The sequence below is a fragment of the Dacryopinax primogenitus genome (genome assembly GCF_000292625.1).
Source record: "Dacryopinax primogenitus strain DJM-731 SS1 chromosome Unknown DACRYscaffold_9, whole genome shotgun sequence".
NCBI classification, from domain to species: Eukaryota; Fungi; Basidiomycota; class Dacrymycetes; order Dacrymycetales; family Dacrymycetaceae; genus Dacryopinax; species Dacryopinax primogenitus.
Window position 1 is genome coordinate 344549 of NW_024467206.1, and position 15876 is coordinate 360424.

The 15876-nt window shown below is 54.5% G+C and overlaps 3 protein-coding genes across 3 annotated transcripts; 1 reads left to right on the top strand and 2 right to left on the bottom strand.

Moving 5' to 3' along the window:
* Positions 1–3467: 3467 nt before the first annotated feature.
* Positions 3468–4174, top strand: DACRYDRAFT_15796 (uncharacterized protein; the record flags this gene model as incomplete). The annotated part of the gene is made up of 3 exons (XM_040771140.1): positions 3468–3528; positions 3673–4025; positions 4079–4174. The coding sequence occupies 3 exons, from the start codon at positions 3468–3470 to the stop codon at positions 4172–4174; spliced, it is 510 nt and encodes a 169-aa protein (XP_040628675.1).
* A 233-nt stretch (positions 4175–4407) lies between these two features.
* Positions 4408–5939, bottom strand: DACRYDRAFT_22173 (mitochondrial carrier). The gene is made up of 7 exons (XM_040772715.1): positions 5790–5939; positions 5716–5738; positions 5519–5656; positions 5315–5465; positions 5090–5267; positions 4708–5037; positions 4408–4659 (listed from the first exon to the last, which is right to left on the bottom strand). The coding sequence occupies exons 1-7, from the start codon at positions 5845–5847 to the stop codon at positions 4644–4646; spliced, it is 894 nt and encodes a 297-aa protein (XP_040628676.1). The 5' UTR covers positions 5848–5939; the 3' UTR covers positions 4408–4643.
* Positions 5940–9000: 3061 nt separating this feature from the next.
* On the bottom strand, positions 9001–10191 carry DACRYDRAFT_79392 (uncharacterized protein). The gene has a single exon (XM_040776395.1). It carries the CDS (start codon positions 10011–10013, stop codon positions 9138–9140), a length of 876 nt encoding a protein of 291 aa, XP_040628677.1. The 5' UTR covers positions 10014–10191; the 3' UTR covers positions 9001–9137.
* Between the last annotated feature and the right edge of the window lie 5685 nt (positions 10192–15876).

Genomic DNA, 15876 nt, shown 5'->3' on the forward strand with positions numbered 1-15876 from the left:
GTATGGGAGCTCAATGCATCCTAATGAAGGATCTCACAATGTGAAATTTATTTTAGATGATGAAAAGGTTAAGGAAGATACAAGCGATGACTACTTTCCAGGGGTACTCACCGTTCGGATTCAATATGGGAAATCCAAGGTTGCCGAACACCCAGAGGAGCACGAAGACGTCTTCTTTGATGTACCCCCTCTAGTGTACAGCAAAGACCTGTCTGAGAATGTTGATACTCGGGTTAGGTCAGGATGTCAGTTATTCTATCTGATTTCTCGGTCACTCACTTCTTCTTAGGCCTGTTGAACCCACCCTAGTGAGAGAGGGCCTGCATGGTAGTGACATGTGGGGCTTTGAAAAAGATAGCAGCCCGGATTTAGTCTTCCACTTTCATTATCGCAGTCCAGGTACTTGACGACTTATTAACACACGCATGAAATGCACTGATAGATGATTACCAGAGAAATTGGAGCAGCTGTGGTGTCGAAGTGAGTCCTAAGCATGGCACTCAACTCATCAGTGACTTGAACTGTTGAACTCGATATAGAATACCCACACCGGAGGCTGCCGAGAGATTTATTCAAACCATTCCCTCATAAGAAGCAGGCCCGACAGAGTACAAGCATTGGGATTGATAATGCCCGAGCTATGAGCGAACCAAACGATGAAGAAGAAAACCTTGTGAAAGCCTTGACCAATGCACGTGAACGATATGAATCAGCTGTAGCATTGTTTCAACGCATTGCGGAGAAACTGAACAACAGATTCACTGGATTGCAAGGATCTATTGTGCAGATGGAAGCGCTGCAGTGTTCGATGAAGAAGGCGACGAGAGACAAGACAAAGAAGCGTCCTCTGCCCGAAGATGCAGAAGAAGAAGCATTTATTGATGCCTTGGGGACGCGTCTCAAACGGTATAAGGCAAGTATCTTCTCTCTGTAGCCAGCGAGTAGCCAGCTGATTGTAAATGAAGACTGAAAGTGAAGAGCTCAGGGGGGACTGTCAAGATCCAAAACAAGAATGCGGCCTTCAATCGAACCTTGCAGGACATCCTGAAAAAGTAAGCGGGGACGATGGGGAAGTTGCGATTCATAATTGTTCCAAATCGTTGTTGATTATGCCGCTATGTGACCTATATGCATGTATTCGCTGTTGTTAGCTTTCATTGAACGAGTGCTTCTGCCACGCACTAGAGTCCTCCGACAGTAGGGATTATCCGAGGTAAGACACCACGATACATCGCCTGTCTCATGCTTAACACGCCCAGCTTCTCCGTCCCGCGTATTGCTTGGTCGGCACTTTCACGCGTACGAGTTCAATACGCTGGTTTCAGGTCGCAAGCGCACCTCCGATTGAAGGGAGAGGGGGTCTTATTCATGGGTGCGAGCCTTTCGCCGTCTTTCTTTCCTCGCATGCTCCGGATCGTGTCTTCCGCCCGGTGGGCGAAACCTATCGTATAAGGGGTTATGAGTTAGTCGCAGATAAGAGGGAGCTATGGAGGAACGCACCGAGAGCCCTAGGTTCTGCACTGCGGCACTGTCACTGCATTGACACCCTTCTTGATGCTAGAAATGCCTTCTCTCTCACCAATATCCATACAAACAGCAAACGCGTTCGGTCCATTGATACCATAAGCCGCCTACTTATGCCATGTGATGTCGGCAGCCCTCGTACATGTGCGGAAGCCATCACCATCATCGCGCACGGTTGACCAGCGCCCTTTCCGCCAAGGAAGGCAGCCCAGGCTGGAGCAAGATTGGGGTTAGTACTGCGGTTCTCGATATCTGCGGTTGTGAAGAGGAAGATGGCTTTCGTTGTCGATGCCTCGATCTATGTATTCGTGTGCTTGACGCGGGTTTGTCGATAAGCTCGGATACGATGAACACCCTTTCCATCTGGAGTGCACGAGAGACCAATCAAAAGACACCACATTGAGTTGTCTGGTCCTGCTGATCACGCTCATGAGCATCCTCCCTCATCGTGTGGTATGAACGGCGGCGACACAATTTCTCTTCAGCTCAAAGTACTTGCTTGGTCGTAATCCGTGATCCGAGGTAACTCCTTGACTGCGCCATTCACACTAAGACTCGTGTCTGCAGGTGGAGGAAACTCTTATCAGTGCGTGATATCAAAGCGGTCTGAATACGTGCGTACCTCTGTAGACGTTCCCAGGGCTCTCGTTGCCTAGCTTGTGCTACTCGCCCTCTAGATCATTCTCGGTATATGCGTAGGCGATGGACGCGGTGAAAGCGAAGATAGACAGACTGCATTGGGAATAAGATCGAAATATATCTTCGACGCTGGGTTGACAGTTGCAGTACAGGAGGGCAGGCGGTTGGACGGTGCAGAGGAAGAGGGTGGTGAAGGTACAGAGAAGAAAGGCAAGCGGCATCAATCGCTAGATGTATGCTCTTCAAGCTTGACCAAGTACTCTATAGCTACACTCGCATGAGTTCAACAGTTCGACCACATGACAGCGTGGCTCTAGAAAGACGGTAACATGCAAAGGGAGTGGCATGACTGCGAGTCCAGCGTCGGCACACTAAGGGGTTTGGGGGCGCTCCGATGGTGTCTCGGGCCTGCGTGAGTCACGAAACCCAAGTCGTGTGGACACGTGTCTCTATTTTTTGGCTCACTTTCCTTCCGCATATCCGCTTAGAAAAGTGGTGAAGGACCGGTCGAACATCTCTTTACGTTCTTCCTCCTTCTGACAAGAACTGCTAAAACTGGTCGATCGATACTATCATGCGGGGCGAGGAGTTCGAAGTGACCATCAAGTGTGGCGAACGAACCTTGCCTGAGTACAACTTGAAGAATGAACTTCACAAAGAGCCATATTTGGAGTTGGTTTACAGTTGCTGCATCCCCGTCGAAGACAAGCAGGTTAGTTTGACTTTTTATCCCACAATACGCCCTGACACTTGTCAAACATGCTTTACTAATTTTGCATGCCAGCGTTTCTCATTCGTTGTTAACAGTACTCCACCTCACACAGCCGATGCCAAGATAGATATCTATCTTGATGGCTTCTGGGTACCCCCTGTGCTCAGGAATACAAGAGGCGAAAAAGGTCCTGTTGTCCCAAATGTTATCGATGCTATGCCCCTGTCTTCCAGCTACATGGTATATCCTTCATTCCAGAAGGTGCCAACAGAATCGAAGTGCAAGCCTGGCTTATTTATTATGTGCTTGCAGCCTGCTAAATCCTCTGGGAACTTTAGATGATATGAAGCACGGGTCTTACAAGCCAGGGGTACTCACGGTCCGCATTCGGCGTGGGGAAACAATGGCCTGGTCCACTCCCCGAAAGAAGATACTTCCACCGCAAGATTGTGAGCTTCCTGCGCTAACGCGAGGTGATTGGAGCATGGATTTTCGAGTGAGGTAAGTAGCATATAAATGTACTTCGCTCATATAGAATTCCTCCAGCCTCGATAGGGTGCCCTACGAAGGAGTTCACTATGAGAGTTCGACGATGGTCGAGTTCTATGACAGCCCAGTTCTTATCTTTCTCTTCTATTATTACAGTGCCGAAGGTATTGCACGATAATGTCGAATTATCGATGAGAATGTACTGAAGGTTATGTCTAGCAATCCCTTTACCAGGCGCAAGGGCGATAATACAGAGTGAATTCACGCATAGTAATATCCTATCAAATAAGACACTGAGTGTATCTCAGCTGGAAGCTCGTCCACTTCTCTTCCTGCCAAACAGCAAGCGAACCACGCCTCTGTTAGCACTCAGACAGAGGAGAGTGAGCCTCCGAGGGAACCTGATGACGATACTAGTAAAGACATCGACGCCCTGCATGCTGTGGTCTGCGGAGCTCAAACTCGTCTCCATCAGCTCTCTCGCGAGCTTGAGAACAGACGGTCTCAAGCCCAGGAATCTATCCAGAAGCGGAAAGGACTGCTGTCTCAGATGGAAAAGGAACGTGCGGCGAAAGGGAAGGGCAAGAAGCGGGCTCTGACGCCTGATGCGGAGGAAGAAACGTATCGTGAGTACTTGAAGACCAAGCTTAAGCGGTACGAGGTGAGTGTCAGAATGTGTTCCTGTTGAGACCTGCCTCTGACTGTGCGACGAAGGACGAGAAGGAGAAAATCAGGGAGGGGATCGTTAAGATCCAGAAGGAAAACAAGGTGTTCGATCAGGCACTGCAGGAGATGCTTGAGAAAGATTAGAGTGAAGCCTATATCTCGTCGATGTTTTTTCTCGCCATTCACGTATATGCATAAATTCTCACATTTTACCGTTCATTAATGATGACACTCAGGCGACAGAAGAGAGCCGAAAACAGAAGTTCACAGGGGAAAAAGGAGTAAGTTGGAAGATCTCTATTCTATGATCCAAAAATAGAGGGTCGCACATAGCACAGCATCAAACCTCAGGATCGCATCTCTATTCATTTCCCTCACAGACTAACCAGTACGATAAGTAACGAAATGGACAATGAGACGATGAGACCAAGACACAAGATTGGAAGGGAAGATAAGGAATTGTGAAGTTGCGGAATTGCGGAATGTGGGAATTTTGTTCGTGCGGAGGAGATGCATTAGGATGCTGCGAGGGAAGGGAGGAGGATGTGAGGTAGTTAGGTAGTTGAGGAATGCGGGGAAAGGAAAGGGGTTAGGTATTAGGGTTGTTTTCCTACTACTTTCGGTTCACCCTGCACGGAAATGAGTCACTTGGGGTTGTGCTAGAAAGCACAGCTTACCAAGCCTTGACGTAATCTGCGAAGGAGACCATGCAGATCGTCTGCCATATCCCCAGGCCAATGCGAGGCGTCACACCCCGATACAAGCCCTTGATCCCGTTCTCCCTATACACATACATAAGGGTGCCGAACACGCCGAGCTTCTCCGTCCCGGGCTTCTTGCTCATGCTCTGCATCTCTACGCGTACGACTTCGATAGGCTGGTTCCAGGTGGCGAGCGCACCTCCGATAGAGGAAGAGAGGATCTTGTCCATCGGAGCGAGCTTTTCGCCCTCTTTCTTTCCCCGCATGCTTCGGATTGTGTCTTCCGCCAGGCGGGCGAAACCCATCCTACATCAGATCAAGTTAGTCAGAGAGGAGTGGGAGCTGTGGAGGAACGCACCGAGAACCCCAGTTTGTGCACTGGCGCACTGCGACTGCGTTGACACCCTTGTTGATGCCAGCAATACCCTCTCTCCGATAGATATCCATAAACACAGCAAACGTGCTCGGGGGCTTGATACCCGACGCTGCCTGTTTATGCCGTGTGATCTCGACAGTCTTCATACATGTGCAGAAGCCTGGATTACATAAGCGATGGAAAAGGCGTGGAGATGAGCCAGCGCACCCATCGTTGCGTACGCTTGGGCGATACCGCCGCCCATTCCGCCGAGCAACCCGGCCCAACCGGGAGCAAGACCGGCGGCAATACTCCGGTTTTCGATCTCTGCTGCTGTGAAGAGGAGCACAGCTCCCTTGGTAGATGCCTCGATCCACGCCTAAGCACGCGATGATCAGACTCTCGCAAGCGGGAAGGAGGGTGGGAACACACCCAGGGGATGAGACCTTGGTAGAAGCCTAAGAAACCACCGCGCGACCAGATGGTGCCTACTCCCTGGAGCATCGATTGGGAGCGATTTGCGGCCATCTGGGTTTTCAACACCTCTAGCGGCTGGCCGAGTGTTGTTACCTACATCCAGGAACATATCAACATCTTATTTCCCTTTATGTGGGAGTCGGTTAACGCACCTCGAACATGTTCATAATTGCACCTAACCGGTCCCGTGAGCTTGGACCCAGCGTATATGCGTCTCAAAACCCACCAACAGCAATATTAGACCAGTTAATCCCCTTCTGCCCAGGTTCTCGTGTCGGCGCCATCGTGCAGTGAGTCCTTGACTGTCGTGAAATATATGTTCACAGGAGAGGAGAGAAAAAGAAATTGAAGGCGACGAGAAATACCCTGGGGAGCGTGTAGTGGAGGAGAAGAGAGAAGGGGATGCTCCCGTTGGGGACCGGCACCGGCGACTGCTTTTAGACCCTTACTTTCCCGGAGCCGTCGTTGGTGGAGGAACCGGAGATACCGACACAGAGCTGTTATCAACGAGCCTTGGGGTATCAGGGGAAAGGGGGGAATTTTCAACTAAGTAATACAGTTTTTATATACCCACTCTACTACAGACTCGGGAAAGAACCCCCAACATGCCCGCAAATCAGCGCATCCAATATCCGATCTCCTATTACAACATTCTCAATCAAAGTTGCAACCTACCGCTCCTCGGGCATGGGAACAGAACAGAATCGTTGACAGAGCGTATCAGCCATGCAACGGTCGCGTCATACCCATTCTCGTTCATACCGCCGGGCTCGTGCTCAGGAATGGGATCACATTCCCGACTGGGCCGCACCGTCCACCTGACCTTCCTGGCACGACCAAAATGTTCCATCACAGTCGGGCACAGCGTTAGCAAAATGATACATGCGCACTCGCACTACGTAAGAATGTACATAGTCTACGGTCATCGCTGCACGACTCGCACCACCCCCTCCCTCCCGAGCTGGAAGAACTCATCCCCATCCACGCGCTCGTACAGCCGCCATCCGGCAAGTGCGTAATTCCCCGCCCGAAACAGGCTCAGCCTCGCGCGTTTCTCGCACGCACCAAGCGGCGGGAGGATCCCGTTATGCACCAGGGTGCCTATCCATTGCGGAGGGATAAGCGGGGGCTGGGCAGAGGCGACCGCTGCCATTGCGCTCGGTAGACGGAGGGTGAACTGCGTTGCTCGAGACGGGGAGACGTTGCGAATCGTGAATGTCACATTCAGCCTGCAGGGCCTGAATGCGGCCCCGAGTTGTCCAAAATCGTGCTCGACCTCCAGGCCTTCGTCGACGTTGACTTCGACGACTAGAGGGTCCCCCTCTTTCACAGGACGCCAGCTGGCGATGATAGCGCTCGCCGCTTCTGCCGCCTCCTTCTCCTTCAGAGCCTCTTCATTCTGGCTATGCAGCGTAAACCGTCTCTTGGGAACGTTGTCGCTCTCGGCAGTATCGGGCGGATCGTCATAATCGATCAGCTTTTCCTCCGCCAGAGGATACCCCAGTAGCCGTAGACCACTAGTGATACTCTCCGGTATTGGGAACCCTTCATGGCCAATTTTGTCTTTCTGGAACCACCTCGTCACGTTGATTTCCAGCTCTCCAAGCTCGCCGACCTTGAGAGCAGGAGTTTGGGAAAACGCCTCATACGCGCGTCGGAGGAATAACAGCGTCAGCTGGTCCAGGCCATGTCCCTCCATCGCTAGCCCGGCTATGGCGTACCATAATGCCTTCCTCCGCCTGCCTGTTTCCCAGACACCAGCACGTGCTAGGAGCATAGCTGAAAGAGGCGACTCCACATCGCCTGCTGCGAGGGCGAACCATCGCGCAACTTCGTTCCGTCGTACTGGTGACATCCCAGCTATCCCATTTCTGGAATGGACGTTGAGCATATAATCCGCTCGTGAGAGGACGAGAGCGCGGGAGAGCGAGCTTGCCGCTGTCATGGGCATCGGCGGTCTGAGGCAAGCAGCAGCAAGCGGGGTTAGGCTTGGTACTGCCTGTGCAGCAGGCGGGGGAGGGGGAGGGTTGTGTAGCGCATGTAGGAGTAGAAGGTCTTCGATGTTCGCACCCCGTGCTTCGCGTCGTATTGGATCCCCTATCGCTTGCACCTCCTTCTGATCTCCTAGCATGGCGCTCCATTCGACAAGTCGCCGATCACCCGCCGGTGTCCCGAGAAGCGACGTAGAGGTGGTGGCAAGTGTGGGCTTGGGGGATGTGGATGTCGACGCTGGTGCGGAGGATGAACCGAAGAATCTTCTGGATGTGATAGAGAGCAGCCGATTGGGAAGAGCGCGTCGGGTTGTATACTATACACCGGAAGGTTAGACAAGCATGCAAGCAGAATAAAAAACAACGCACTGATTCGTGTAAAGCCAGCACAGATCGCTCCATAAACGGTACTAAGCTCTGTGTCACCAGCTCTCTCAGAAACCTATGCCAAGCCTGGCTAACACTGCTCGTAATCGTCTTTGGGCCGTTTACTTCTTCGACGGGCACAGGTAACGGCTTCTCAGCATCGTCAGTCACACCTGACGTTGGGGATGTTGGGGTGGTGCGTGGGAGTGCTGGAGTTTCCGGGTGGGGTTGGAGAGGAGGAGGACGTGGTAGTGCTGCTGGAACAGCTATCTGTCCATCGGTGGCAAGGGGCGCAGGAAGTGAGAGAACGGCGCAATGTGGCCCGAAGGTACGTTGGAGCGAAGGCAGTAATGTACTATATACAAGTAAGCACTCTGGAGCAGATACGAGGGGATTCACGCACGGATCGGCAGGGGATTTGGTGACGACGAGGAAGAAGACGAGGAGAGACTTCGCATCGGCGAATGACTTTACTCGGGCGTGCAATGCCTGCAGCGCAATCAAAGGTGATGGATCATCTGTGCTCGCCATGAGAAGTACTGTAGTCCAATTAATAACGTACGTTGATAAGATATACATACCCTCGTACCTGCAATGACGTTCTCGTCACCAGCCGTGGATTCAAGGCATCGCTGCGCTTCTAACCAGACCGCAGACTCTCCATCCTCGTCCGCCTTCCAATCGCTCCTATTACTCGCATCCTTTATCCGCTGCGCGACCCAGGCGACCCAATGTTCTTTAGTAACAAGGGTTTCGTGCCGTGTGCTCTCCTCGAACTCGACAAAACGTAAGCTAAAGGCGTTGTGGACAATCGGTTGCAGGCCGGTGCTGAGCGTCTGGACGTTCTTGAGTCGTGAATGTGCTTGTAGGACGGTAAGAATCGGAGGAGAGTCTATTCCAGAGAGAAATGTTGGCAGAAATGGGGAATATAGTATGGCGACTGGCGCCTGGAATGCCATGATACAAGTGTACAAAGAAAAGCGCCCAAAAACCGCGTCATCGTGTACGGACTTTCACTGGACACAGCCACGCAGAAACATCTTCAATGCAAAATATCATACAAAAGACGTAGACAGCAGGGGTGTATCTAAATGCAGTAGTCCGTGTATCAAAATACCTCATGGTATACCAACAATATTCGGACAATGTCCCATCGGACCATACAGAAATAAGTAGTCGTAAAGGGGCATACCAGAACAACAACGCATGTGCATCACTCACTGGAGGATTTTTTCTTTGGCTCTCACACACCGGATCCACACTTCTCCTGGTCTGCTCTTCTCTCGAAGAATTCTATATACACTCTTCGTTCCCCGAGAACTGCAGCGCAATTGCAGATCTGCCAAGCCCTCATTCGTACCCTCGGTCTCGACGATAATGCGCCCATCCCAGCCGGCATCGACCACTTCCTTCGATTCAGGAATTGGGGTGCCGCGTAGGAGCCTCGCTACCGAACGGTGGGAATATCCGACGATGGTATGGTATCCACCTTGCGGAGTCTCAGACTGCACGCGATCCTGGACGAGTTGGACATTCTGCATGATCTCCCGCCCATATGGCCTCAAGTCGATGAAAGCGAGCGGGTTCGTATTCGTCCGAATGACCTTGTGCCAGTAGGAAGGTGGATATGCCAGGGAGTTGAAGTAATGCGGGAGCTGGCCTGACGGGGAATAGTTGTACTCCAGGTCGAGAAGGTAGTTTCCATCCCAAATCAGGCGACCAATGTTCCCTTCGTCGGAAACGGCCGCATCCCAGACGACGTCCCCGCGCCGCACGAGCTTCATCACGCCGGCACGACGTAGTTCCTTTTCGCACTCAACCACACTCTCATCGCCCAACCACCCACCTTGAGGGCTTGGAACGAAGACACGCAACAGGGGTGCATGACCAGACCGGTACAGCGGCGAGCGGAACGCATCGCTGTCCCAGCCTGCTTCTGCCTGCGCTCTCAGTCGGAGGACGACCCGCGTGTACGACCGCGTAGCGCCGGTGAAGCTCCTACACAGCGCAAGGGCAGCAGGGTCGTGCGACTGTGACTGGAGGTATGTGTCGGCAGCGCTGGCATACTGATAGGTAGCGATAGAGACGCCCATGAGATATGCATTCAGGTCCTTGAGCGAGAGGGTGAGAGGCTCGTCGCGCTTCAAGTGTCTGGGCCAGCGACGATATCCAACGGTGTCAAGATATCGTTCTAGGATGAGTTCGCGCAGACGGCGCTCCTCACAGGCGCCGCGAGTCGGGTGGTTGATATGTAGCAGAGCCAGGAAGTCGCGGAAGGAGAGGTACTGCAGCAGCTGGGCGAGTACTTCAGGCTCGACAAGTATATGTGTGAGAAAGAGTTCCTGCGGGCCGCGTTCTTCCTGGGGAGGAACGACGACCGGGGGCGGGACAGTCCGTGGCGGGGGAAGCTTGTACCGCGGATCGCTTGGTCGCCGATAGTGACCGTACTGCCTTTCCGGGGACTTGGGGAAAGGAACGACGGCGGGCTTGACAGCTCCCGCGTCCAATCGGTGCCGTGTTGTTGACTGGGCGGACACGCTAGTCACGTTGCTCGGCGGAACGCCTGCTTCAGATGAGGTAACGTACGACGACGCGCTGGACGATGTCTTCGATACACCTGCACCCTTGGCAGAGCCGTTCCCATGCGCGTCAGAGCTGCTGCTGTCCATCGACGCTCGCACAGGAACGACACCGCGTGCATCCCGCTCTGGCCTGTCCATCTCCCTCGCCCCTCTTAGGTTCGTGCGCAAATTCAGGTCCTCGCTACTCGTACTCTGCCTCCTAGCCGGGGTCCTTCGCAAAATGCTCGCACTCGCAGCCAAAGGCTTGTTCTTATCGTTGAGCGGCACGGTGGTAGTCCTCGTCGGGGTGCGTGCAGCGTCCTCCTTGTACTCCGGCTGAGGCTCGGGGTCGAGTACGTCGTCGTCGCTGGTAGAGATATCCGAAGGGAGATAAGGGCTCTTATACAAGCTCACCCTCGTTTCTCCAGAAGAGTCCAACCCTGAGTCCGTGCAGGTCAATTCGCGCACCGAGGGCGCACCGAGACTAACGACACTGCCCCTAGCTTCCTCCTGCCCGGGCCCAGATGACAAAGAAGTGGAAGTCAAATACAGCCTGGCGGTATTCGCCTCGTCGCCCTCGTCATCCTTTTCTTCCTCCTCAGATTCTTGAGAATAAAACGACGCGGTGCTCGCTCCCAGCCGGCTGCTGTCCGCTAAGCTCGGGACTGCACTCCTCCGGTGGTCCTCGCGCGAACCCCCTGCGGGGGAAGGAGTACGAGCCTCGATACTGGGAGGAGGGATCAGCCCGCCAGAGCCAGAAGGAAGGACCCGAGAGGAAGAAAGGGTGCTTGTGCTCGTACTTGAGTAGCCGGGGTCCACAGGGTCGGCAGCCGGTTGCCTGAAGGGAAATGCACGTGTGGCGGTTGGCGTGCGCTCGTCCGAGAAGGAGGGGTCCTCTTCTGGGGAAGTGACGAGCTCGATGGGGGAAGGCGAGGCGACGAAGACACGTGCGTTGCTAGGTCGTGTAAAGGAAGAAGCGGGGGTTGTGCCGCCGGTTCTTCCGTAAGCAGCAATAGGAGCAGAAGCAGGAACAGGAACAGGAACAGGAGAAGCAGCAAGCGACGTATCAACCTGCCTCAGGTCAACTTCGCTCGCCGCCCTCCTTCCATGGTAGCCATGCGCCTGCCGACCCTTCGCGCGATCGAAAGCGCTCACGGACGTGCTCCCCGGATACACATATCTCCCCTGCCCCTGCCCCTGCCCTTGCGAAGCGCCCGCCCTGGGTGAGTGGGAGTCCAAGCTCCTCACCCCAGCACCGACACCAGCAAAGTTCTCCCCACTGAGGATGGAGACGTTATCCGCCTGAGCCTGGGGGTAAAGCATCCTACGCAGGTCGTCTATTCCCTCAGGCTCGACCTGGCTCCTCCTCCTCCCCTCCCTAACGCGTACATGTGCTTCTTCCGCAGGAGAGACGCTCTTCTCCACACGAGCAGCCCGGCTCTCACTCAACCTCCTTACAAACCCAAAGACCCCTCCCCCTCCTCTGGAAGTAGGAGGCGAGCCTGGTACAGGGCTCCTAAATGATCCCGGGGCAAAGGAGCGCTTGCTAGCGAGAGAAGGGGATATACTGGCCCCGTCTACGGCGCGCAGCTGGCTCGGACTCTCGAGCGGGTGGTCGCTGGTGCGCGAAGCGGTAGACCGTTTCTTGACGAGCTTTCCGCGGTGGGAGATCGATCCGTGCGAGCTAGGGCTGAGGGGACTCGTGGGACTGCCATCCTGGGCAGTGCTGTAGTGTGCTTGAACTTGGCTGTGTGGGTGGGACTGTGATTGGGGGAAAGAATGAGGCGGAGGGGAGACAGGCACCGGACCGCGGTACAAAGGCTCTACTTTCCCGCCAGAGACGAATAAGAAGGACCGTTTCGGCTGATTGAGCTGGTTGGGCTGGGGTTGAGGCTGAAGCTCGCGCGGGGAATGTGGTGGTGTGAGAGGTGTAGAAGAGGTGGGGAAAGGGTGTGTACCGTGGGGGAGCTGAGGCGCAGACTGGGATGGAACAGCCTGGAGTTGGGGTTGCCGGCGGGATTGAGGTTGTTGAACCTGGTAAACTGGCTGAGCTGGTTGAGGCTGCTGCGCCCTGGCCTGAGCAGCAAGAATCTGCGAGGGCAGCTGCACACCCTCCGACCGCAGTACACCGTCTCCAGCTCCTCGCTGGCCAATCCCAAGCTGGACCTGAGGGTTGACCTCAACCTCCCGCTCAGGCCTGACCTCAGCATCCGTATCAACCCCCCTCTCGCGCAAATGGAGCACCACAGCTGCCTCAGCCTGCGAGCGAAGTCCCTCTTCCGCCCTCGGGGATACAGGGGAAGGCGTCGCCTGGCTAAACGACCGTTTCTGTCTTGGCGAAGCGGTCGAGTATGTGCGGGTGATGATGGGGGAGGGCGTTTGAGGCTGGGGGGTGGGGTGGTCTTTGGAGTATGTTCGCGGACGGGGGGAGGGGTCGGGCTTGACCTCGGAAGGGAATTGGGGTTGAGCTTCTTTGGAGTAGGTGCGGGAGAGGGCGGGTGGGTAGGGGTTGGTGGAAAGATCGACCTTAGGTCGTGGAGGTTGAGGTTGAGGCTGAGGTTCGGGAAGGGGTTCCTGCCAACGGGGTTGCATATACGTGTTCACTCGATTGATTGTCCTTCCATCCCCACCAAGGGCATGAGCAAAGCCAGGCACTTCCGGGCCACGTACAGCGGCAGCACTCGACGTCTGCCGGTAAGGACCGCCGTTCGTCCTCCATCCCTCACTGGCGCTAATTGGTTGGGCAGGTGCGGGAGCAGGATCTTGCCATTGGGGTTGGGAGGTCGAGGCCTGAGCAGCAGTGCCGTTGACGGTCCTCCAAGGCTCGTTCGACCTTGGGGACAGAGCAGGGACAAAACCCGCAGGCGGAGCAGGTTCTTCCCACCGGGGAGCAATGGCAGGCTTCCCCCAGTCAGACTTGCCGTTCCCGTCCACACCTCTGCCAGCAGCATCCTGCCGCCCGCCCAACCCCTGCGCTCGTACCTGGCTCAGCCCGGCATTAGGCCGCAACATGCTCCTGGGCGGTTCCTCCCCCAAGGCCCTATCAACCTCCCTCTCTCCACGCTTTTCCCAAGTCCGATCCCTCTCCACGCTCCCGCTCGGTCCACCGGCAACGACCTCTCTCCCAGGGCGGTCCCTTCCCCACCCTCCACCGCCAAACCGGCCTAGGGAGTCTCCCCTCGGGGGCGCCTTGACCAGCTTTCCCTTCCCCCTCGACTCTGCTCCCGGTTCTGCTTCTGCTTCTGGTGCTGCGTGTTGGTAGGGGGCTTGTGAGTGCGGGAGGGTCCGGAGAGGGGGGTAGGGTAGGCCAGTCGAGGGGTTTATGGCTGGTTTTCGTCGGGGTAGAGGGAGGAAGGGCATTTCCTCAGTCCGATTCTCCGTCGGGTTCGTACTCGTACTCGTACTCGCAGAAGCAGAAGCAGCGCCAGAAGCTGGACCAGGGGCAGGGGCAGACGGAGACCGGGAATGGACGTAGTCGAATTGCTCGGTCTTGTATTCCTTGCTTACTGAGCGGGCGACGCCCACTCTTGCGCTGTCAAGGCTTGAACGGCCGGGATTGAGATTCGCGGGGGGACGGTAGGTTGAGGGTGCTTGGGAGGTGGAGGTGGACTGGGATGGGAGAGCGGGGTTCGATGTTGATATGACAGGGGGTGAGAGAGGAGGAGAAAGAGGAGGAGGGGGAGGAAGTGCCTTCCCTTCACTCCTATTCCCTTGTGCAGACTCGTGCTCCTCAGGCTTGTACACCTTTCCCAAGCCGCTCCTGCCCGTGCCCTCACTCTGCTGATCCTGATCGAGAAAATCCAGCCTCAGCTCTGTCCCGCTTGCCGATCTTGCAAACCTGGCATAGACGGGTGTTGGTATGCCCAGATCCGCACGAGACGCGGTAGGAGAGGGGGAGGCAGAAGCAAAGGTGTTGTTCAACGGTGAGTTGGATGGAGAGCGGGTGGTTATGGATAGACGGGAAGGAGAAAGTGAGGCAGATGAGCGGAATGAGGGTGCGTAAGGTGCTGAATGGGCGTATTCTGGGTTGGAATAAGGTGAAAAGTCCTCACTCTTCTTCAGTCGAAGAATCTTGAGCATCGTTGACAGCAATGTACCAGAAGATGAGGAATGTGATACGTCTCGAGGGTAACACGTGGTCCTCGTCGTCAGTTTCCTTCTTATTTAGAGACGTCCACCACCGTTCGACCAGCGTTAACAGAGTTGACAGAGAACGTCGTCGCCAGGAATAATAAAAGTACTGGCCGTCGACGACGACGACGACAAGGCCAGTGACCACCGCTCTTGTCCTCTTTGCGTTCTAATTGATCACAGGGCGTTTATGCTTCCGTACACGTGCCGCTATTCAACGCGGTGCCTTAGTGCCTGGCGGTGTTGACCTTGTTTCTCTTTTTTCACTTGTTTCTTGCGATTCGACCAGCTGTCACTTGAGGAGAAGAACGGACCAGCGTTCGCAGATGAGCCTAATATTCTCCTTCTCTCACAGTTGATAGCCTTTCACCTAGCCTACAATAACCCCTGAAAATCGACGCCCAGGTAACCATAACAACATCAACAATATAATCGGCCTTCGTCAATCACGCTCAAAAAGAGCTTCTCTATTATCACACAGCCACATTCCGATTATTGTTTAGCGCCTGTACCGCTTTCTTCAAGTTCGTTGTGCCAAGTTGGAGCTACTCCTCATCAGCTCTCCTATTCGACATCCTTGGCATCCTTGTCTACCCCGGGAAAGCGGGGTTATTGTCAATCTTGACAATGGTGGCTTTCAATCCAACCGCTTCGGGCACTTGCACCTCTGGAGCTAACCTGGCATTTTAGGCCCTAGAGTACAGTCTAGGCCACTCTGCGCCGACACTCTTACTATAGCTAGGCTCGAACATGAAGTACCCTGGACCATAGGCACACCTGAAAGTCCGGGAATTGTTGTGCGGAACGATCCCAGTACATCCGGGTTTCAGGACACGGAATCCGGATTCCGGATTCCGTGTCGGGGAACCCGTATGTTCTCAACAAACCCGGAGGGCTCTGCAGGAATTCCGCCTCTCGCATTTGGGTCTCAGGACGTCAAGGACCGAGGCGTTTCCTGTCAGGCGCTACTAGTGAGCAGCTATAGGTTCTTGGATTGACGGCAAACTCTAAGAACAGCCCCATTCCTGCTCGTCATATCTCCAAACGCCTGCCCTTAGAGCGCAAGTGATCCCACTTTGCTGGAAACTGATATAGCATATGCGATGCTATCAGACTCAACCCCACAAACGCCACAAATTAATGAAGTGAGTCATCAAGAATATCTTATCTTGGAAAAGTCAGAAGTCCTCGGTTGCCCTCCAGCAGGACAACACTGAAGCTCCAGACTCAACATAAATCGAAGTAGGGTAGTTGACATTCCTTG